Here is a 22876-nt window from a genome sequence, read left to right as displayed (position 1 = left end):
CCTCTCTCTCTTTCGGAGAGGCACAAGCACATACACAGACATGTACACACATGGCATTAACTTCCGCCTACCAAATTCAATCACAAAGCTTCGGTCGGCCCGGGGTTATAGCAAAAGACACTCGCCCAAGATGCCACGCGATGCGACTGAACCTGGAACCTTGTAGCTGGGAAGCAAGCTTAACCACACAGCCATCTCTTCAAAAATCAAAGTCATCGCTGTGTTGATATATTTGGATATATACATGATACTAAAGTTGATATTCATGAATTTCATGTTGACGTTCATGAAACTGAAGTTGTTAACATCAAGCATGAGGAGGAATAAAGCCTGTGTTTTAGTAGACAAAATATTCATACTTGTTGCTATTTTGTAATAAATTTTTATATTGATTCTGTTACACCTGTGTATGAATAGTCAAATGTCTACTTAAGTTACCTTTTTGAGGGAATGATTTACCACAGTTGTCACAATGATATGGCTTCTCTCCTGTATGGACACGTTTGTGAATAGTCAACTGACTATGTCCAGAGAATGATTTACCGCAGATATCACAATGATATGGCTTCTCTCCTGTATGTGTACGTTTGTGCTTAGTTAAGTAATTACTATCAAAGAATGATTTACCACAGATATCACAATGGTATGGTCTTTCTCCAGTATGAATACGTTTGTGACGAGTCAAATGACTACTTTCAGAATATGATTTACCACAGATGTCACAATGATACTGTTTCTCTCCTGTATGAGTAAGTTTGTGTCTTGTCAACGTATAACTTTGAGAGAATGATTTACCACAGATATCGCAATGATATGGCTTCTCTCCTGTATGTGTAAGTGTGTGTTTAGTCAAATGACCATTTTGAGAGAATGATTTACCACAAATATCACAACGATATGGCTTCTCTCCTGTATGAACACCTTTGTGAATAGTCAACTGACTATTATAAGAATATGATAAACCACAGATATTACAATGATATTGCTTCTCTCCTGTATGTGTAAGATTGTGTTTAGCCAAATGACCACTTTGAGAGAATGATTTACCACAGATATTACAACGATATGGCTTCTCTCCTGTATGTGTAAATTTTTGTTTAGTCAAGGTGCTAGTTAGAGAGAATGATTTACCACATATATCACAATGATAGGGCTTCACTCCTGCATGCGTAACTTTGTGTTTAGTCAAGGTACTAGTTAGAGAGAATGATTTACCACATATATCACAATGGTAGGGCTTCTCTCCCGTATGTGTGCGAATGTGCTTAGTTAAGTAACTACTATGAGAGAATGATTTATCACAGATGTCACAATGATATGGCTTCTCTCCTGTATGAACGCGTTTGTGAATAGTTAGCTGAGTATTTCCAGAGAATGATTTACCGCAGATATCACAATGATATGGCTTCTCTCCTGTATGTGTACGTTTGTGTTTAGTTAAGTTACTACTTTGAGGGAATGATTTACCACAGGTATTGCAATGATATGGTCTTTCTTCAGTATGAATACGTTTGTGGCCAGTCAAATGACGACTTTCAGAGAATGAGTTATCACAAATATCACAATGATATGGCTTATCACCTGTATGTCTACGTTTGTGCTTAGTTAAGTAACTACTACGAGAGAATGATTTACCACAGACATCGCAATGATACGACTTCTCTCCTGTATGTGTATCTTTGTGTGCTGTCACGGCACCACTATGACAGAATGACGGTTTCTCACCTGTATTGGGGTTTTTCCCTTGAGTTAAATCATTCATCATGGGAGGGGAATTTCTCATACATATCACAAAGATAGTGCTTATTTCATTTCTAAGAGTTTGTTTGTGTTCAGTTGTGTCGCTATTTTCAGGGAATAATTGAATGCCGTTTCTTTCCTCTGAGATTTTGTTTAATATGTAAGTCAGGAGGTGAAGACTATCCACGCCTCTGTAAAGTTATCCAAGCTTAATTAACCTGTAAAGCAATCACCTCCTCTATATTGCAGACAGCAAAGACTTGAAATTGTTGCTGCTAATTCCATCGTCCAGAAGAAATATTTCGCAGTACTTTGTCATAGACTTTCTTCATATAAAGAGGTTGATGTATTGATGAATGCTCCTTATAAATATATCGTCTTCGTTTAGTCAATAAAAGTTGATGAAAATATCAAAGGCACATCTGAATGAAGAAATTTCTTTTCTGTCAACAGGATGTGATATTCTGAAATAGAAAAAGAAACTAAGATAAAGAAGACAGTTAAATGACATAACAAATCAAGATTGCAAATATTCTTTTCTACTCTACTAACAAGGCCCAAAATTTGTGGGGAGGGGCGAGACAATTAGATCGACCGCAGTATGCAACTGGTACTCAATTTATCGACCTCGTAAAGATGAACATAAAGACAGCGGAGACTGTCATTTATTTAATGTCAATGTTTCCAGTGGTCAGAATCCATTGAAGCATGGAAAGATTTACTGCCTGACACGAAACTGTGCCGATGGCACGTAATAAGCAGCATTTGAGTGTGGTTGACTAGGCAGCAGAAAACGAACGGTTGTTTCCGTGATGACTCGACGGTTCACTTCGGATATCTCCGTGACCTTCGTTACGGCTGCTAAAACGGGAGGAGGAGAAGAAAGCTAACGGGTTGTGTGTGCGTGCCTGTTCTTGTCTGTGTGTGGGCGTACTTCTTCTTGCCTCTGTGTCTGTGTGTCCGTTCCTGTTCTTACCTCTGTGTCTGTGTCAGTGCTTGTTCTTGCCTCTGTGTCTGCGTGTGCGTGTGTGCTTAATCTAGCCTCTGCGTCCGTGCAGCTTTTTGCCACTGTGTCTGTGTGTCCGTACCGCTTTTTGCCTCTGTGTCTGCGTGCGTGCCTGTTCTTGTCTGTGTGTGGGCGTACTTCTTCTTGCCTCTGTGTCTGTGTGTCCGTTCCTGTTCTTACATCTGTGTCTGTGTCAGTGCTTGTTCTTGATTCTGTGTCTGCGAGTGCGTGTGTGCTTAATCTAGCATCTGTGTCCGTGCTGCTTTTTGCCTCTGTGTCTGTGTGTCCGTTCCTGTTCTTACCTCTGTGTGTGTGTACGTGCTTGTTCTTGCCTCTGTGTCTGCGTGTGCGTGTGTGCTTCTTCTGAACTCTGTGTCTGCGTGTGCGTGTGTGCTTGTTCTTGCCTCTGTGTGACCCGGAAATGAAAATCCAAAAAATATACGGAAATGGGTTTAAAACAATGTGTAGGAAATGATTATGAAAAAAAAAAAAAGGTGCACAAAGCAATAAGAGGGTGGGGAAAGGACTTCGGAAAATTCACAAGATCCGAATTTCGTGGGTCAAGATGTAGGGGTTAATGTTTAGTTTGGAGAAGGTTATGTATTTAACGTTATATTGTAAGCATGCAAGGTAAAAAGAAAAGTTCATTTCGACCTGTAAGTGTGTACACGTTCTCGTAGTAGTAACCCACAGATAAAGATAGAATGATGTTATAAGAGAAAAGAAATTCAGTTAATAAAAGTTATAGAATCGAGGGATTTTTGTGTCTCATAACTTTCTTTCTCCTTTTGTCCCCTAATGGTTGCTGTCACTGCGTTTTCACCTACTCCCTTCTTCGATAATAGAATTCGTTGGAAGTCTGTGATATCTATTCTAGCTATTGCTGAAATGGAAGAGGTTAGAAGGGTCAAGTGGCGAAGGCATTCCATTGCTTAGCTAAGGCATCTGGCAAATTTAACTGCTGTCACAGAAAAACTATTGTTTTCACATAAGAAAAGATCTTTTGAAGTGTTAATTGAAATTTGGCTATCTTTTTTTAAGAAATGCACTTTTGAAGGGGAGGTGCGAAAGTGCATCAGCCCCTTTCTTCACACGTATTTTAAGATGACATTTTATAGAGTGTGGATTACATAAGAATGAAAAATCAAAGAACTTTGAAAACGAGGTGGTAACAAACCATTTTAGTCAATGTGTATTAAAACAATATCTTATACATACCTACTAAAATGACTGGATATATAGATCACAGGATGTATAAGACCTACGCTGCAAAACAGTTTTGTTCTTTAGCAATTTTTCACACCAAAATTTTAAGTGCTTAACAAGTAGACTTCGATTTCTTGTGGAGAGAGAGCAGGAGAGAGTGAATGAGCAAAGGTATGTTTTGTCTTCACACCCTGAACTGCTTTATCTACCAACGTACTGTCAATTTGAATAGTCATTGCTGTGTTGATATATTTGGATATTTATATGATACTAAAGTTGATATTCATGAATTTCATGTTGATAGCAGACAAAATATTCATAATTGTTCTTATGTTGTAATAAATTTTGATATTGATTCTATTACACCTGTATGAATAGTCAAATGTCTACTTAAGTGACTATTTCAGAGAATGATTTACCAGATATCACAATGATATGGCTTCTCTCTTGTATGCTTAAGTCTGTGTCTAGTTAAGCCACTACTTCCAGAGAATAATTTACCACAGATATCACAATGATATGGCTTCTCTCCTGTATGTACACGTTTGTGTTCAGTCAAGTTACTACTCTGAGAGAATGATTTTCCACAGGTATTGCAAAGATATGGCTTCTCTCCTGTATGAATACGTTTGTGCCTACTGAAGGTACCACTATCAGAGAATGATTTACCACAGATATTACAATCATATGGCTTCTCTCCTGTATGCGTACGCTTGTATTTAGTCAAGTGACTACTTCCAAAGAATGATTTACCACTTATATCACAATGATATGGCTTCTCTCCGGTATGTGTAAGTTTGTGTTTAGTCTAGGTACTACGATCAGAGAATGATTTTCCAAAGATATCACAATGATATGGCTTCTCTCCTGTATGTGTATATTTGTGTCTAGTCAAGTCCCCACTCTTAAAGAATGATTTACCACAGATATCACAACGATATGGGTTCTCCCCTGTATGTGTACGCTTGAGACTATTCAAGACGCCAATTTGAGAGAATGATTTACCACGGATATCACAATGATATGGCTTCTCTCCAGTATGTGTAAATTTCTGTTTAGTCAAGGTACTACTATCAGAGAATGATTTTCCACAAGTAATGCAAATATATGGCTTCTCTCCTGTATGTGTACGCTTGTGTATAGTCAAGTGACTACTATGAAAGAATGATTTACCACAGATATCACAATGATATGGTCTTTCTCCAGTATGACTACGTTTGTGACAAGTCAAATAACTACTTGAAGAGAATGATTTACCACAGATATCACAATGATATGGCTTCTCTCCTGTATGTGTACGTTTGTGTATAGTGAAAACACTACTTTTAGAGAATGATTTACTGCAGATATCACAATGATATAGCTTCTCTCCTGTATGCATAAGTTTGTGTTGAGTTAAGGCAACACTTTGAGAGAATGATTTACTGCAGACATTACAATGATAAGGTTTCTCTCTTGTATGTGTGCGGATGTGCTTATTTAAGTCACTACTAGAAGAGACTGATTTACCACAGATTTTGCAATGATATGGCTTCTCTCCTGTATGAACGCGTGTGTGAATAGACAAGTGACCTTTACAAGTGTATGATTTACCACAGACATCACAATGATATGGCTTCTCTCCTGTATGTGTACGCTTGTGACTATTCAAGACGCCACTTTCAGAGAAAGATTTACCACAGATCTCACAATGATATGGTCTTTCTCCAGTATGAATACGTATGTGACTAGTCAAATGAACACTTTCAGAGAATGATTTCTGGCCTGTATGTGTAACAGTGTGTCTAGTCAAGTGACCGTTCTGAGTACTCAGTTTATCGACCTCGTAAAGATGAAACACAAAACTCGTAAAGATGTACATAAAGACAGACGACACGGTCATTTATTGAATGTGGATTACATAAGAATGAAAAATCAAAGAACTTTCAAAACAATAATATCCGGGTTTTTCTCTTGAGTTAAATCATTCATCATGGGAGGGGAATTTCTCATACATATCACAAAGATAGTGCTTATTTCATATCTACGATCTTGTCAATTTTCGGATTTTGTGTATTATCGGATCTTGTGAAATTTCCGAAGTCCTTTCCCCACCCTCTCATTGCTTTGTGCACCTTTTCTTTTTTTTCATATTCATTTCCTACACATTGTTTTAAACCCATTTCCGTATATTTTTTGGATTTTCATTTCCGGGTCACACAGAGGCAAGAACAGGAACGGACACACAGACACAGAGACAAGAACAAGCACACACGCACACGCAGACACAGAGGCAAGAACGAGCACGCACACAGACACAGGGACAAAAAGTGGCACGGACACACAGACACAGAAGCTAGATTAAGCACACACGCACACGCAGACGCAGAAGCAAGAACAAGCACGCACACAGACACAGAGGCAAAAAGCAGCACGGACACACAGACACAGAGGCTAGATTAAGCACACACGCACACGCAGACGCAGAAGCAAGAACAAGCACGCACACAGACACAGAGGCAAAAAGCAGCACGGACACACAGACACAGAGGCTAGATTAAGCACACACGCACACGCACACGCAGAAGCAAGAACAAGCACGCACGCAGACACAGAGGCAAAAAGCAGCACGGACACACAGACACAGAGGCTGGATTAAGCACACACGCACACGCAGACACAGATGCAAGAACAAGAACGGACACACAGACACAGAGGCAAGAACAAGTACGCCCACACACAGACAAGAACAGGCACGCACACACAACACGTTAGCTTTCTTCTCCTCCTCCCGTTTTAGCAGCCGTAACGAAGGTCACGGAGATATCCGAAGTGAACCGTCGAGTCGTCACGGAAACAACCGTTCGTTTTCTGCTGCCTAGTCAACCACACTCAAATGCTGCTTATTACGTGCCATCGGCACAGTTTCGTGTCAGGCAGTAAATCTTACCATGCTTCAATGGATTCTGACCACTGGAAACATTGACATTAAATAAATGACAGTCTCCGCTGTCTTTATGTTCATCTTTACGAGGTCGGCTTGGGGCTATAGCAGAAGACACTCGCCCAAGGTGCCACGTGATGGGACTGAACTTGAAACCATGTAGTCATTGCTGTGTTGATATATTTGGATATATATATGATACTAAACATGATATTCATGAATTTCATGTTGATGTTCATGAAATAAAGCCTGTCTTTTAGCAGACAAAATATTCATAATTGGTCCTATGTTCTAATAAATTTTGATACTGATTATGTTACACCTGTATGAATAGTCAAATGTCTACTTAAGTGACCTTTTGTAGAAAATGATTTACCACAGGTGTCACAATGATATGGCTTCTCTCCTGTATGTGTATGTGTGTGTGATGTCAAAGGACTACTATTAGAGAGTCATTTACCACAGGTATCGCAATGATATGGCTTCTCACCTGTATGAATACGCTTGTGACTGTTCAAGACACAACTTTGAGAGAAACATTTACCACAGATATCACTACTATTTAAACGAGGTAGGACCATTAAGGTTAAAGGATGATGATGATGATGAAAACACAAGAAACACCAAATCAACGTCACTTAAAATTTTTATTCATTATTCCCATTCTTTTCTTCTCTCCCAACAAATTCCTCAAAAGTCCAGCACAATCATCCTCAGAAATCAAAGTCATTGCTGTGGTGATATATTTGGATATATATATGATACTAAACTTGATATTCATGAATTTCATGTTGACATCCATGAAATAAAGCCTGTCTTTTAGCAGACAAAATATTCATAATTGTTGCTATGTTGTAATAAATTTTGATACTGATTATGCTACACATGTATGAATAGTCAAATGTCTACTTAAGTGACCTTTTTCAGAGAATGATTTACCGCAGATATCACAATGATATGGCTTCTCTCCTGTATGGACACGTTTGTGAATAGTCAAGAGATTATTCCAAATGTATGATTTACCACAGATATCACTGGGATATGGCTTTTCTCCTGTATGAATACGCTTGTGACTATTCCAGACACCACTTTGAGAGAAAGATTTACCACAGATATCACAATGATATGGCTTCTCTCCTGTATGTATACGTTTGTGTTCAGGCAAGTGACAACTTCTAGAGAATGATTTACCACATATGTCACAATGATATGGCTTCTCTCCTGTATGAACACGTTTGTGAATAGTCAACTGACTATTCCAAGTGTATGATTTACCACAGATATTACGATGATATGGCTTCTCTCTTGTATAAAGGTTTTTTGGTGTAGTTAAATGATTCATCGTGAGAGAATAATTCGTCATACATATCACAAAGATAGCATTTTTTTCATTTCTATGAATATATTTTTGTTCAGTTGAGTCTCTATTTTCAGGGAATAATTTAATGTTGTTTCTTTTATCTGAGATCTTGTTTAATATGTAAATCAGGATGTGAAAACTGTCCACTCCTTTGTAAAGTTATCCAAGCTTAAGTAACCGGCAAAGCAATCACCTCCTCTATATTCCAGACAGCAAAGACTTGAAATTGTTGCTGTGAATTCCATCGTCCAGAAGAAATATTTCGCAGTATTTTGTCATAGACTTTCTTCAGATAAAGAGGTTGATGTACTGATGAATGCTCCTTATAAATATATCGTCTTCCTTTAGTCAATAAAAGTTGATGAAAATATCAAAGGCACATCTGAATGAAGAAATTTCTTTTCTGTCAACAGGACGTGATATTCTGAAACAGAAAAAGAAACTAAGATAAAGAAGACAGTTAAATGACATAACAAATCAAGATTGCAAACATTCTTTTCTACTCTAATAACAAGGCCCAAAATTTGTGGGGAGGGGCGAGACAATTAGATCGACTCCTGTATGAAACTGGTACTCAGTTTATCGACCTCGTAAAGATGAAACACAAAACTCGTAAAGATGTACATAAAGACAGACGACACTGTCATTTATTTAATGTGGATTACATCAGAATGAAAAATCAAAGAACTTTCAAAACAATAATAAACGAAGTGGTAACGCTGTCTGGACAAAAAACATTTTAGTCAATGTGTATTAAAACAATATCTTTTACATACCTACTAAAATGACTGGATATATAGATCACAGGATGTATAAGACCTCCGCTGCAAAACAGTTTTGTTCTTTAGCAATTTTTCACACCAAAATTTTAAGTGCTTAACAAGTAGACTTCGATTTCTTGTGGAGAGAGAGCAGGAGAGAGTGAATGAGCAAAGGTATGTTTTGTCTTCACACCCTGAACTGCTTTATCTACCAACGTACTGTCAATTTGAATAGCTGGTCCCTCTGTTGGGGACCAGCGATAACAGTTACTTGTCGATATATGATAACTGGAAGGACAAATCCCTTTTTGGCTTTAGTTAATATGTATATATCCGTGTACACTGTGGGTACATAAATGAGCTATCCATGGCTCCAATTGATGTTTTACTATTTAAACGAGGTAGGACCACTAAGGATAAAGGAAGATAATGATGAAAACACAAGAAAGACCAAATCAATGTCACTTAAAATTTTTATTCATTATTCCCATTCTTTTCTTCTCTCCCAACAAATTCCTCAAAAGTCCAGCACAATCCCTCTCTCTCTTTCGGAGAGGCACAAGCACATACACAGACATGTACACACATGGCATTAACTTCCGCCTACCAAATTCAATCACAAAGCTTCGGTCGGCCCGGGGTTATAGCAAAAGACACTCGCCCAAGATGCCACGCGATGCGACTGAACCTGAAACCATGTAGCTGGGAAGCAAGCTTCCTAACCACACAGCCATCTCTTCAAAAATCAAAGTCATCGCTGTGTTGATATATTTGGATATATACATGATACTAAAGTTGATATTCATGAATTTCATGTTGACGTTCATGAAACTGAAGTTGTTAACATCAAGCTTGAGGGGGAATAAAGCCTGTGTTTTAGCAGACAAAATATTCATACTTGTTGCTATTTTGTAATAAATTTTTATATTGATTCTGTTACACCTGTGTATGAATAGTCAAATGTCTACTTAAGTTACCTTTTTGAGGGAATGATTTACCACAGTTGTCACAATGATATGGCTTCTCTCCTGTATGGACACGTTTGTGAATAGTCAACTGACTATGTCCAGAGAATGATTTACCGCAGATATCACAATGATATGGCTTCTCTCCTGTATGTGTACGTTTGTGCTTAGTTAAGTAATTACTATCAAAGAATGATTTACCACAGATATCACAATGGTATGGTCTTTCTCCAGTATGAATACGTTTGTGACGAGTCAAATGACTACTTTCAGAATATGATTTACCACAGATGTCACAATGATACTGTTTCTCTCCTGTATGAGTAAGTTTGTGTCTTGTCAACGTATAACTTTGAGAGAATGATTTTCCACAGATATCGCAATGATATGGCTTCTCTCCTGTATGTGTAAGTGTCTGTTTAGTCAAATGACCATTTTGAGAGAATGATTTACCACAAATATCACAACGATATGACTTCTCTCCTGTATGAACACCTTTGTGAATAGTCAACTGACTATTATAAGAATATGATAAACCACAGATATTACAATGATATTGCTTCTCTCCTGTATGTGTAAGATTGTGTTTAGCCAAATGACCACTTTGAGAGAATGATTTACCACAGATATTACAACGATATGGCTTCTCTCCTGTATGTGTAAATTTTTGTTTAGTCAAGGTGCTAGTTAGAGAGAATGATTTACCACATATATCACAATGATATGGCTTCTCTCCTGTATGTCTACGTCTGTGCTTAGTTAAGTCACTACTTTCAAAGAATGATTTACCACAGATATCACAATGATATGGCTTATCTCCTCTATGTCTACGTTTGTGCTTAGTTAAGTAAATACTATCACAGACTGATTTACCACAAATATCACAACGATATGGCTTCTCTGCTGTATGTCTAAGCTTGTGTCTAGTCAACGTATAACTCTCAGAGAATGATTTACCACAAATGTCACAATGATATGGCTTCTCTCCTGTATGAACACCTTTGTGAATAGTCAACTGACTATTACAATTGTATGATTTACCACAGATTTCACAATGGTATGGCTTCTCACCTGTATGTGTAAGTTTGTGTTTAGTCAAGTTACTAGTTAGAGAGAATGATTTACCACATATATCACAATGATAGGGCTTCACTCCTGCATGCGTAACTTTGTGTTTAGTCAAGGTACTAGTTAGAGAGAATGATTTACCACATATATCACAATGGTAGGGCTTCTCTCCCGTATGTGTGCGAATGTGCTTAGTTAAGTAACTACTATGAGAGAATGATTTATCACAGATGTCACAATGATATGGCTTCTCTCCTGTATGAACGCGTTTGTGAATAGTTAGCTGAGTATTTCCAGAGAATGATTTACCGCAGATATCACAATGATATGGCTTCTCACCTGTATGTCTACGTTTGTGCTTAGTTAAGTAACTACTACGAGAGAATGATTTACCACAGACATCGCAATGATACGACTTCTCTCCTGTATGTGTATCTTTGTGTGCTGTCACGGCACCACTATGACAGAATGACGGTTTCTCACCTGTATTGGGGTTTTTCCCTTGAGTTAAATCATTCATCATGGGAGGGGAATTTCTCATACATATCACAAAGATAGTGCTTATTTCATTTCTAAGAGTTTGTTTGTGTTCAGTTGTGTCGCTATTTTCAGGGAATAATTGAATGCCGTTTCTTTCCTCTGAGATTTTGTTTAATATGTAAGTCAGGAGGTGAAGACTATCCACGCCTCTGTAAAGTTATCCAAGCTTAATTAACCTGTAAAGCAATCACCTCCTCTATATTGCAGACAGCAAAGACTTGAAATTGTTGCTGCTAATTCCATCGTCCAGAAGAAATATTTCGCAGTACTTTGTCATAGACTTTCTTCATATAAAGAGGTTGATGTATTGATGAATGCTCCTTATAAATATATCGTCTTCGTTTAGTCAATAAAAGTTGATGAAAATATCAAAGGCACATCTGAATGAAGAAATTTCTTTTCTGTCAACAGGATGTGATATTCTGAAATAGAAAAAGAAACTAAGATAAAGAAGACAGTTAAATGACATAACAAATCAAGATTGCAAATATTCTTTTCTACTCTACTAACAAGGCCCAAAATTTGTGGGGAGGGGCGAGACAATTAGATCGACTCCTGTATGAAACTGGTACTCAGTTTATCGACCTCGTAAAGATGAACATAAAGACAGCGGAGACTGTCATTTATTTAATGTCAATGTTTCCAGTGGTCAGAATCCATTGAAGCATGGAAAGATTTACTGCCTGACACGAAACTGTGCCGATGGCACGTAATAAGCAGCATTTGAGTGTGGTTGACTAGGCAGCAGAAGACGAACGGTTGTTTCCGTGATGACTCGACGGTTCACTTCGGATATCTCCGTGACCTTCGTTACGGCTGCTAAAACGGGAGGAGGAGAAGAAAGCTAACGGGTTGTGTGTGCGTGCCTGTTCTTGTCTGTGTGTGGGCGTACTTGTTCTTGCCTCTGTGTCTGTGTGTCCGTTCCTGTTCTTACATCTGTGTCTGTGTCAGTGCTTGTTCTTGCCTCTGTGTCTGCGTGTGCGTGTGTGCTTAATCTAGCCTCTGCGTCCGTGCTGCTTTTTGCCACTGTGTCTGTGTGTCCGTACCGCTTTTTGCCTCTGTGTCTGCGTGCGTGCTTGTTCTTGATTCTGTGTCTGCGTGTGCGTGTGTGCTTAATCTAGCATCTGTGTCCGTGCTGCTTTTTGCCTCTGTGTCTGTGTGTCCGTTCCTGTTCTTACCTCTGTGTGTGTGTACGTGCTTGTTCTTGCCTCTGTGTCTGCGTGTGCGTGTGTGCTTCTTCTTAACTCTGTGTCTGCGTGTGCGTGTGTGCTTGTTCTTGCCTCTGTGTGACCCGGAAATGAAAAGCCAAAACATATACGGAAATGGGTTTAAAACAATGTGTAGGAAATGATTATGAAAAAAAAGAAAGGTGCACAAAGCAATAAGAGGGTGGGGAAAGGACTTCGGAAAATTCACAAGATCCGAATTTCGTGGGTCAAGATGTAGGGGTTAATGTTTAGTTTGGAGAAGGTTATGTATTTAACGTTATATTGTAAGCATGCAAGGTAAAAAGAAAAGTTCATTTCGACCTGTAAGTGTGTACACGTTCTCGTAGTAGTAACCCACAGATAAAGATAGAATGATGTTATAAGAGAAAAGAAATTCAGTTAATAAAAGTTATAGAATCGAGGGATTTTTGTGTCTCATAACTTTCTTTCTCCTTTTGTCCCCTAATGGTTGCTGTCACTGCGTTTTCACCTACTCCCTTCTTCGATAATAGAATTCGTTGGAAGTCTGTGATATCTATTCTAGCTATTGCTGAAATGGAAGAGGTTAGAAGGGTCAAGTGGCGAAGGCATTCTATTGCTTAGCTAAGGCATCTGGCAAATTTAACTGCTGTCACAGAAAAACTATTGTTTTCACATAAGAAAAGATCTTTTGAAGTGTTAATTGAAATTTGGCTATCTTTTTTTAAGAAATGCACTTTTGAAGGAGAGGTGCGAAAGTGCATCAACCCCTTTCTTCACACGTATTTTAAGATGACATTTTATAGAGTGTGGATTACATAAGAATGAAAAATCAAAGAACTTTGAAAACGAAGTGGTAACAAACCATTTTAGTCAATGTGTATTAAAACAATATCTTATACATACCTACTAAAATGACTGGATATATAGATCACAGGATGTATAAGACCTACGCTGCAAAACAGTTTTGTTCTTTAGCAATTTTTCACACCAACATTTTAAGTGCTTAACAAGTAGACTTCGATTTCTTGTGGAGAGAGAGAAGGAGAGAGTGAATGAGCAAAGGTATGTTTTGTTTTCACACCCTGAACTGCTTTATCTACCAACGTACTGTCAATTTGAATAGCTGGTCCCTCTGTTGGGGACCAGCGATGACAGTTACTTGTGGATATATGCATAACTGGAAGGACAAATCCCTCTTTGGCTTTAGTTAATATGTATATATCCGTGTACACTGTGGGTACATAAATGAGCTATCCATGGCTCCAATTGATGTTTTACTATTTAAACGAGGTAGGACCACTAAGGATAAAGGAATATGATGATGAAAACACAAGAAAGACCAAATCAATGTCACTTAAAATTTTTATTCATTATTCCCATTCTTTTCTTCTCTCCCAACAAATTCCTCAAAAGTCCAGCACCATCCCTCTCTCTCTTTCGGAGAGGCACAAGCACATACACAGACATGTACACACATGGCATTAACTTCCGCCTACCAAATTCAATCACAAAGCTTCGGTCGGCCCGGGGTTATAGCAAAAGACACTCGCCCAAGATGCCACGCGATGCGACTGAACCTGAAACCTTTTAGCTGGGAAGCAAGCTTCTTAACCACACAGCCATCTCTTCAAAAATCAAAGTCATCGCTGTGTTGATATATTTGGATATATACATGATACTAAAGTTGATATTCATGAATTTCATGTTGACGTTCATGAAACTGAAGTTGATAACATCAACCTTGAGGAGGAATAAAGCCTGTCTTTTAGCAGACAAAATATTCATACTTGTTGCTATTTTGTAATAAATTTTGATATTGATTCTGTTACACCTGTGTATGAATAGTCAAATGTCTACTTAAGTTACCTTTTTGAGGGAATGATTTACCACAGTTGTCACAATGATATGGCTTCTCTCCTGTATGGTCACGTTTGTGAATAGTCAACTGACTATGTCCAGAGAATGATTTACCGCAGATATCACAATGATATGGCTTCTCTCCTGTATGTGTACGTTTGTGCTTAGTTAAGTAATTACTATCAAAGAATGATTTACCACAGATATCACAATGGTATGGTCTTTCTCCAGTATGAATACGTTTGTGACGAGTCAAATGACTACTTTCAGAATATGATTTACCACAGATGTCACAATGATACTGTTTCTCTCCTGTATGAGTAAGTTTGTGTCTTGTCAACGTATAACTTTGAGAGAATGATTTACCACAGATATCGCAATGATATGGCTTCTCTCCTGTATGTGTAAGTTTGTGTTTAGTCAAATGACCATTTTGAGAAAATGATTTACCACAAATATCACAACGATATGGCTTCTCTCCTGTATGAACACCTTTGTGAATAGTCAACTGACTATTATAAGAATATGATAAACCACAGATATTACAATGATATGGCTTCTCTCCTGTATGTGTAAGATTGTGTTTAGTCAAATGACCACTTTGAGAGAATGATTTACCACAGATATCACAACGATATAGCTTCTCTCTTGTATGCGTAAAATTGTGTTTAGTCAAGGTACTAGTTAGAGAGAATGATTTACCACAAATATCACAATGATATGGCTTCTCTCCTGTATGTCTACGTCTGTGCTTAGTTAAGTCACTACTTTCAAAGAATGATTTACCACAGATATCACAATGATATGGCTTCTCTCCTGTATGTCTACGTTTGTGCTTAGTTAAGTAAATACTATCACAGAATGATTTACCAGAAATATCACAACGATATGGCTTCTCTGCTGTATGTCTAAGCTTGTGTCTAGTCAACGTAGAACTCTCAGAGAATGATTTACCACAAATGTCACAATGATATGGCTTCTCTCCTGTATGAACACCTTTGTGAATAGTCAACTGACTATTACAATTGTATGATTTACCACAGATTTCACAATGGTATGGTTTCTCACCTGTATGTGTAAGTTTGTGTTTCGTCAAGTTACTAGTTAGAGAGAATGATTTACCACAAATATCACAATGATAGGGCTTCACTCCTGCATGCGTAACTTTGTGTTTCGTCAAGGTACTAGTTAGAGAGAATGATTTACCACATATATCACAATGATAGGGCTTCTCTCCCGTATGTGTGCGAATGTGCTTAGTTAAGTAACTACTATGAGAGAATGATTTATCACAGGTATTGCAATGATATGGTCTTTCTTCAGTATGAATACGTTTGTGGCCAGTCAAATGACGACTTTCAGCGAATGATTTATCACAAATATCACAATGATATGGCTTCTCACCTGTATGTCTACGTTTGTGCTTAGTTCAGTAACTACTACGAGAGAATGATTTACCACAGACATCGCAATGATACGACTTCTCTCCTGTATGTGTATCTTTGTGTGCTGTCACGGCACCACTATGACAGAATGACGGTTTCTCACCTGTATTGGGGTTTTTCCCTTGAGTTAAATCATTCATCATGGGAGGGGAATTTCTCATACATATCACAAAGATAGTGCTTATTTCATTTCTAAGAGTTTGTTTGTGTTCAGTTGTGTCGCTATTTTCAGGGAGTAATTGAATGCCGTTTCTTTCCTCTGAGATCTTGTTTAATATGTAAATCAGGAGGTGAAGACTATCCACGCCTTTGTAAAGTTATCCAAGCTTAATTAACCTGTAAAGCAATCACCTCCTCTATATTGCAGACAGCAAAGACTTGAAATTGTTGCTGCTAATTCCATCGTCCAGAAGAAATATTTCGCAGTATTTTGTCATAGACTTTCTTCATATAAAGAGGTTGACGTATTGATGAATGCTCCTTATAAATATATCGTCTTCCTTTAGTCAATAAAAGTTGATGAAAATATCAAAGGCACATCTGAATGAAGAAATTTCTTTTCTGTCAACAGGATGTGATATTCTGAAATAGAAAAAGAAACTAAGATAAAGAAGACAGTTAAATGACATAACAAATCAAGATTGCAAATATTCTTTTCTACTCTAATAACAAGGCCCAAAATTTGTGGGGAGGGGCGAGACAATTAGATCGACTCCTGTATGAAACTGGTACTCAGTTTATCGACCTCGTAAAGATGAACATAAAGACAGCGGAGACTGTCATTTATTTAATGTCAATGTTTCCAGTGGTCAGAATCCATTGAAGCATGGAAAGATTTACTGCCTGACACGAAACTGTGCCGATGGCACGTAATAAGCAGCATTTGAGTGTGGTTGACTAGGCAGCAGAAGACGAACGGTTGTTTCCGTGACGACTCGACGGTTCACTTCGGATATCTCCGTGACCTTCGTTACGGCTGCTAAAACGGGAGGAGGAGAAGAAAGCTAACAGGTTGTGTGTGCGTGCCTGTTCTTGTCTGTGTGTGGGCGTACTTGTTCTTGCCTCTGTGTCTGTGTGTCCGTTCCTGTTCTTACATCTGTGTCTGTGTCAGTGCTTGTTCTTGCCTCTGTGTCTGCGTGTGCGTGTGTGCTTGTTCTTGCCTCTGTGTCTGTGTGTCCGTTCCTGTTCTTACATCTGTGTCTGTGTCAGTGCTTGTTCTTGCCTCTGTGTCTGCGTGTGCGTGTGTGCTTGTTCTTGCCTCTGTGTCTGTGTGTCCGTTCCTGTTCTTACATCTGTGTCTGTGTCAGTGCTTGTTCTTGATTCTGTGTCTGCGTGTGCGTGTGTGCTTAATCTAGCATTTGTGTCCGTGCTGCTTTTTGCCTCTGTGTCTGTGTGTCCGTTCCTGTTCTTACCTCTGTGTGTGTGTACGTGCTTGTTCTTGCCTCTGTGTCTGCGTGTGCGTGTGTGCTTCTTCTTAACTCTGTGTCTGCGTGTGCGTGTGTGCTTGTTCTTGCCTCTGTGTGACCCGGAAATGAAAAGCCAAAAAATATACGGAAATGGGTTTAAAACAATGTGTAGGAAATGATTATGAAAAAAAAAAAGGTGCACAAAGCAATAAGAGGGTGGGGAAAGGACTTCGGAAAATTCACAAGATCCGAATTTCGTGGGTCAAGATGTAGGGGTTAATGTTTAGTTTGGAGAAGGTTATGTATTTAACGTTATATTGTAAGCATGCAAGGTAAAAAGAAAAGTTCATTTCGACCTGTAAGTGTGTACACGTTCTCGTAGTAGTAACCCACAGATAAAGATAGAATGATGTTATAAGAGAAAAGAAATTCAGTTAATAAAAGTTATAGAATCGAGGGATTTTTGTGTCTCATAACTTTCTTTCTCCTTTTGTCCCCTAATGGTTGCTGTCACTGCGTTTTCACCTACTCCCTTCTTCGATAATAGAATTCGTTGGAAGTCTGTGATATCTATTCTAGCTATTGCTGAAATGGAAGAGGTTAGAAGGGTCAAGTGGCGAAGGCATTCTATTGCTTAGCTAAGGCATCTGGCAAATTTAACTGCTGTCACAGAAAAACTATTGTTTTCACATAAGAAAAGATCTTTTGAAGTGTTAATTGAAATTTGGCTATCTTTTTTTAAGAAATGCACTTTTGAAGGAGAGGTGCTAAAGTACATCAACCCCTTTCTTCACACGTATTTTAAGATGACATTTTATAGAGTGTGGATTACATAAGAATGAAAAATCAAAGAACTTTGAAAACGAAGTGGTAACAAACCATTTTAGTCAATGTGTATTAAAACAATATCTTATACATACCTACTAAAATGACTGGATATATAGATCACAGGATGTATAAGACCTACGCTGCAAAACAGTTTTGTTCTTTAGCAATTTTTCACACCAACATTTTAAGTGCTTAACAAGTAGACTTCGATTTCTTGTGGAGAGAGAGAAGGAGAGAGTGAATGAGCAAAGGTATGTTTTGTCTTCACACCCTGAACTGCTTTATCTACCAACGTACTGTCAATTTGAATAGCTGGTCCCTCTGTTGGGGACCAGCGATGACAGTTACTTGTGGATATATGCATAACTGGAAGGACAAATCCCTCTTTGGCTTTAGTTAATATGTATATATCCGTGTACACTGTGGGTACATAAATGAGCTATCCATGGCTCCAATTGATGTTTTACTATTTAAACGAGGTAGGACCACTAAGGATAAAGGAATATGATGATGAAAACACAAGAAAGACCAAATCAATGTCACTTAAAATTTTTATTCATTATTCCCATTCTTTTCTTCTCTCCCAACAAATTCCTCAAAAGTCCAGCACTATCCCTCTCTCTCTTTCGGAGAGGCACAAGCACATACACAGACATGTACACACATGGCATTAACTTCCGCCTACCAAATTCAATCACAAAGCTTCGGTCGGCCCGGGGTTATAGCAAAAGACACTCGCCCAAGATGCCACGCGATGCGACTGAACCTGAAACCTTGTAGCTGGGAAGCAAGCTTCTTAACCACACAGCCATCTCTTCAAAAATCAAAGTCATCGCTGTGTTGATATATTTGGATATATACATGATACTAAAGTTGATATTCATGAATTTCATGTTGACGTTCATGAAACTGAAGTTGATAACATCAACCTTGAGGAGGAATAAAGCCTGTCTTTTAGCAGACAAAATATTCATACTTGTTGCTATTTTGTAATAAATTTTGATATTGATTCTGTTACACCTGTGTATGAATAGTCAAATGTCTACTTAAGTTACCTTTTTGAGGGAATGATTTACCACAGTTGTCACAATGATATGGCTTCTCTCCTGTATGGTCACGTTTGTGAATAGTCAACTGACTATGTCCAGAGAATGATTTACCGCAGATATCACAATGATATGGCTTCTCTCCTGTATGTGTACGTTTGTGCTTAGTTAAGTAATTACTATCAAAGAATGATTTACCACAGATATCACAATGGTATGGTCTTTCTCCAGTATGAATACGTTTGTGACGAGTCAAATGACTACTTTCAGAATATGATTTACCACAGATGTCACAATGATACTGTTTCTCTCCTGTATGAGTAAGTTTGTGTCTTGTCAACGTATAACTTTGAGAGAATGATTTACCACAGATATCGCAATGATATGGCTTCTCTCCTGTATGTGTAAGTTTGTGTTTAGTCAAATGACCATTTTGAGAAAATGATTTACCACAAATATCACAACGATATGGCTTCTCTCCTGTATGAACACCTTTGTGAATAGTCAACTGACTATTATAAGAATATGATAAACCACAGATATTACAATGATATGGCTTCTCTCCTGTATGTGTAAGATTGTGTTTAGTCAAATGACCACTTTGAGAGAATGATTTACCACAGATATCACAACGATATAGCTTCTCTCTTGTATGCGTAAAATTGTGTTTAGTCAAGGTACTAGTTAGAGAGAATGATTTACCACAAATATCACAATGATATGGCTTCTCTCCTGTATGTCTACGTCTGTGCTTAGTTAAGTCACTACTTTCAAAGAATGATTTACCACAGATATCACAATGATATGGCTTCTCTCCTGTATGTCTACGTTTGTGCTTAGTTAAGTAAATACTATCACAGAATGATTTACCAGAAATATCACAACGATATGGCTTCTCTGCTGTATGTCTAAGCTTGTGTCTAGTCAACGTAGAACTCTCAGAGAATGATTTACCACAAATGTCACAATGATATGGCTTCTCTCCTGTATGAACACCTTTGTGAATAGTCAACTGACTATTACAATTGTATGATTTACCACAGATTTCACAATGGTATGGTTTCTCACCTGTATGTGTAAGTTTGTGTTTCGTCAAGTTACTAGTTAGAGAGAATGATTTACCACAAATATCACAATGATAGGGCTTCACTCCTGCATGCGTAACTTTGTGTTTCGTCAAGGTACTAGTTAGAGAGAATGATTTACCACATATATCACAATGATAGGGCTTCTCTCCCGTATGTGTGCGAATGTGCTTAGTTAAGTAACTACTATGAGAGAATGATTTATCACAGGTATTGCAATGATATGGTCTTTCTTCAGTATGAATACGTTTGTGGCCAGTCAAATGACGACTTTCAGCGAATGATTTATCACAAATATCACAATGATATGGCTTCTCACCTGTATGTCTACGTTTGTGCTTAGTTCAGTAACTACTACGAGAGAATGATTTACCACAGACATCGCAATGATACGACTTCTCTCCTGTATGTGTATCTTTGTGTGCTGTCACGGCACCACTATGACAGAATGACGGTTTCTCACCTGTATTGGGGTTTTTCCCTTGAGTTAAATCATTCATCATGGGAGGGGAATTTCTCATACATATCACAAAGATAGTGCTTATTTCATTTCTAAGAGTTTGTTTGTGTTCAGTTGTGTCGCTATTTTCAGGGAGTAATTGAATGCCGTTTCTTTCCTCTGAGATCTTGTTTAATATGTAAATCAGGAGGTGAAGACTATCCACGCCTTTGTAAAGTTATCCAAGCTTAATTAACCTGTAAAGCAATCACCTCCTCTATATTGCAGACAGCAAAGACTTGAAATTGTTGCTGCTAATTCCATCGTCCAGAAGAAATATTTCGCAGTATTTTGTCATAGACTTTCTTCATATAAAGAGGTTGACGTATTGATGAATGCTCCTTATAAATATATCGTCTTCCTTTAGTCAATAAAAGTTGATGAAAATATCAAAGGCACATCTGAATGAAGAAATTTCTTTTCTGTCAACAGGATGTGATATTCTGAAATAGAAAAAGAAACTAAGATAAAGAAGACAGTTAAATGACATAACAAATCAAGATTGCAAATATTCTTTTCTACTCTACTAACAAGGCCCAAAATTTTTGGGGAGGGGCGAGACAATTAGATCGACTCCTGTATGAAACTGGTACTCAGTTTATCGACCTCGTAAAGATGAACATAAAGACAGCGGAGACTGTCATTTATTTAATGTCAATGTTTCCAGTGGTCAGAATCCATTGAAGCATGGAAAGATTTACTGCCTGACACGAAACTGTGCCGATGGCACGTAATAAGCAGCATTTGAGTGTGGTTGCCTAGGCAGCAGAAGACGAACGGTTGTTTCCGTGACGACTCGACGGTTCACTTCGGATATCTCCGTGACCTTCATTACGGCTGCTAAAACGGGAGGAGGAGAAGAAAGCTAACGGGTTGTGTGTGCGTGCCTGTTCTTGTCTGTGTGTGGGCGTACTTGTTCTTGCCTCTGTGTCTGTGTGTCCGTTCCTGTTCTTACATCTGTGTCTGTGTCAGTGCTTGTTCTTGCCTCTGTGTCTGCGTGTGCGTGTGTGCTTAATCTAGCCTCTGCGTCCGTGCTGCTTTTTGCCACTGTGTCTGTGTGTCCGTACCGCTTTTTGCCTCTGTGTCTGCGTGCGTGCTTGTTCTTGATTCTGTGTCTGCGTGTGCGTGTGTGCTTAATCTAGCATCTGTGTCCGTGCTGCTTTTTGCCTCTGTGTCTGTGTGTCCGTTCCTGTTCTTACCTCTGTGTGTGTGTACGTGCTTGTTCTTGCCTCTGTGTCTGCGTGTGCGTGTGTGCTTCTTCTTAACTCTGTGTCTGCGTGTGCGTGTGTGCTTGTTCTTGCCTCTGTGTGACCCGGAAATGAAAAGCCAAAAAATATACGGAAATGGGTTTAAAACAATGTGTAGGAAATGAATATGAAAAAAAAGGAAAGGTGCACAAAGCAATGAGAGGGTGGGGAAAGGACTTCGGAAATTTCACAAGATCCGAATTTCGTGGGTCAAGATGTAGGGGTTAATGTTTAGTTTGGAGAAGGTTATGTATTTAACGTTATATTGTAAGCATGCAAGGTAAAAAGAAAAGTTCATTTCGACCTGTAAGTGTGTACACGTTCTCGTAGTAGTAACCCACAGATAAAGATAGAATGATGTTATAAGAGAAAAGAAATTCAGTTAATAAAAGTTATAGAATCGAGGGATTTTTGTGTCTCATAACTTTCTTTCTCCTTTTGTCCCCTAATGGTTGCTGTCACTGCGTTTTCACCTACTCCCTTCTTCGATAATAGAATTCGTTGGAAGTCTGTGATATCTATTCTAGCTATTGCTGAAATGGAAGTGGTTAGAAGGGTCAAGTGGCGAAGGCATTCTATTGCTTAGCTAAGGCATCTGGCAAATTTAACTGCTGTCACAGAAACCTATTGTTTTCACATAAGAAAAGATCTTTTGAAGTGTTAATTGAAATTTGGCTATCTTTTTTTAAGAAATGCACTTTTGA

At 38.3% G+C, this 22876-nt stretch overlaps 5 protein-coding genes across 5 annotated transcripts in view; all 5 read right to left on the bottom strand.

The window, feature by feature from the left end:
* Nucleotides 1-4619, bottom strand: part of LOC149129256 (uncharacterized) — a 53149-nt gene extending 48530 nt beyond the window's left edge. Inside the window, exons 1-2 of the mRNA XM_089346668.1 lie at nt 3965-4619; nt 430-2204 (exon numbers count right to left, since the gene is read on the bottom strand). Of these exons, the coding sequence (XP_089202794.1) occupies nt 430-1783 (1354 nt within the window). The 5' untranslated portion in view covers nt 1784-2204; nt 3965-4619. The remainder of the gene's footprint in view (nt 1-429; nt 2205-3964) is intronic.
* Nucleotides 4611-5912, bottom strand: LOC149129255 (uncharacterized). The gene has a single exon (XM_089346652.1). The coding sequence runs from the start codon at nt 5832-5834 to the stop codon at nt 4761-4763; it is 1074 nt and encodes a 357-aa protein (XP_089202778.1). The 5' UTR covers nt 5835-5912; the 3' UTR covers nt 4611-4760.
* A 1593-nt stretch (nt 5913-7505) lies between these two features.
* Nucleotides 7506-8372, bottom strand: LOC149129254 (uncharacterized). Its single transcript, XM_089346655.1, has one exon. The coding sequence runs from the start codon at nt 8236-8238 to the stop codon at nt 7750-7752; it is 489 nt and encodes a 162-aa protein (XP_089202781.1). The 5' UTR covers nt 8239-8372; the 3' UTR covers nt 7506-7749.
* Nucleotides 7506-11716, bottom strand: LOC149129253 (uncharacterized). The gene is made up of 2 exons (XM_089346649.1): nt 9012-11716; nt 7506-8659 (listed from the first exon to the last, which is right to left on the bottom strand). The coding sequence occupies exon 1, from the start codon at nt 11568-11570 to the stop codon at nt 9933-9935; it is 1638 nt and encodes a 545-aa protein (XP_089202775.1). The 5' UTR covers nt 11571-11716; the 3' UTR covers nt 7506-8659; nt 9012-9932.
* Nucleotides 11717-14472: 2756 nt separating this feature from the next.
* LOC149129252 (uncharacterized) lies at nt 14473-20767 on the bottom strand (the record flags this gene model as incomplete). The annotated part of the gene is given in 2 exon segments (XM_089346667.1): nt 14473-16122; nt 19336-20767. Coding segments are annotated over 2 exon segments (2970 nt in total), but the record flags the coding sequence as incomplete, so codon positions are not given.
* Between the last annotated feature and the right edge of the window lie 2109 nt (nt 20768-22876).

This window comes from Octopus bimaculoides, unplaced genomic scaffold, assembly GCF_046866305.1.
Source record: "Octopus bimaculoides isolate indiv1 unplaced genomic scaffold, ASM4686630v1 contig88, whole genome shotgun sequence".
NCBI lineage: Eukaryota > Metazoa > Mollusca > Cephalopoda > Octopoda > Octopodidae > Octopus > Octopus bimaculoides.
This window is presented reverse-complemented; position numbering and strand designations above follow the sequence as displayed.

Excerpts from the sequence above, each read along its gene's own strand:
- LOC149129255 (XM_089346652.1), bottom strand. The coding sequence starts at position 5,834 with ATGACCGTGTCGTCTGTCTTTATGTACATCTTTACGAGTTTTGTGTTT.
- LOC149129254 (XM_089346655.1), bottom strand. The coding sequence starts at position 8,238 with ATGACGAATTATTCTCTCACGATGAATCATTTAACTACACCAAAAAAC.
- LOC149129253 (XM_089346649.1), bottom strand. The coding sequence starts at position 11,570 with ATGAGAAATTCCCCTCCCATGATGAATGATTTAACTCAAGGGAAAAAC.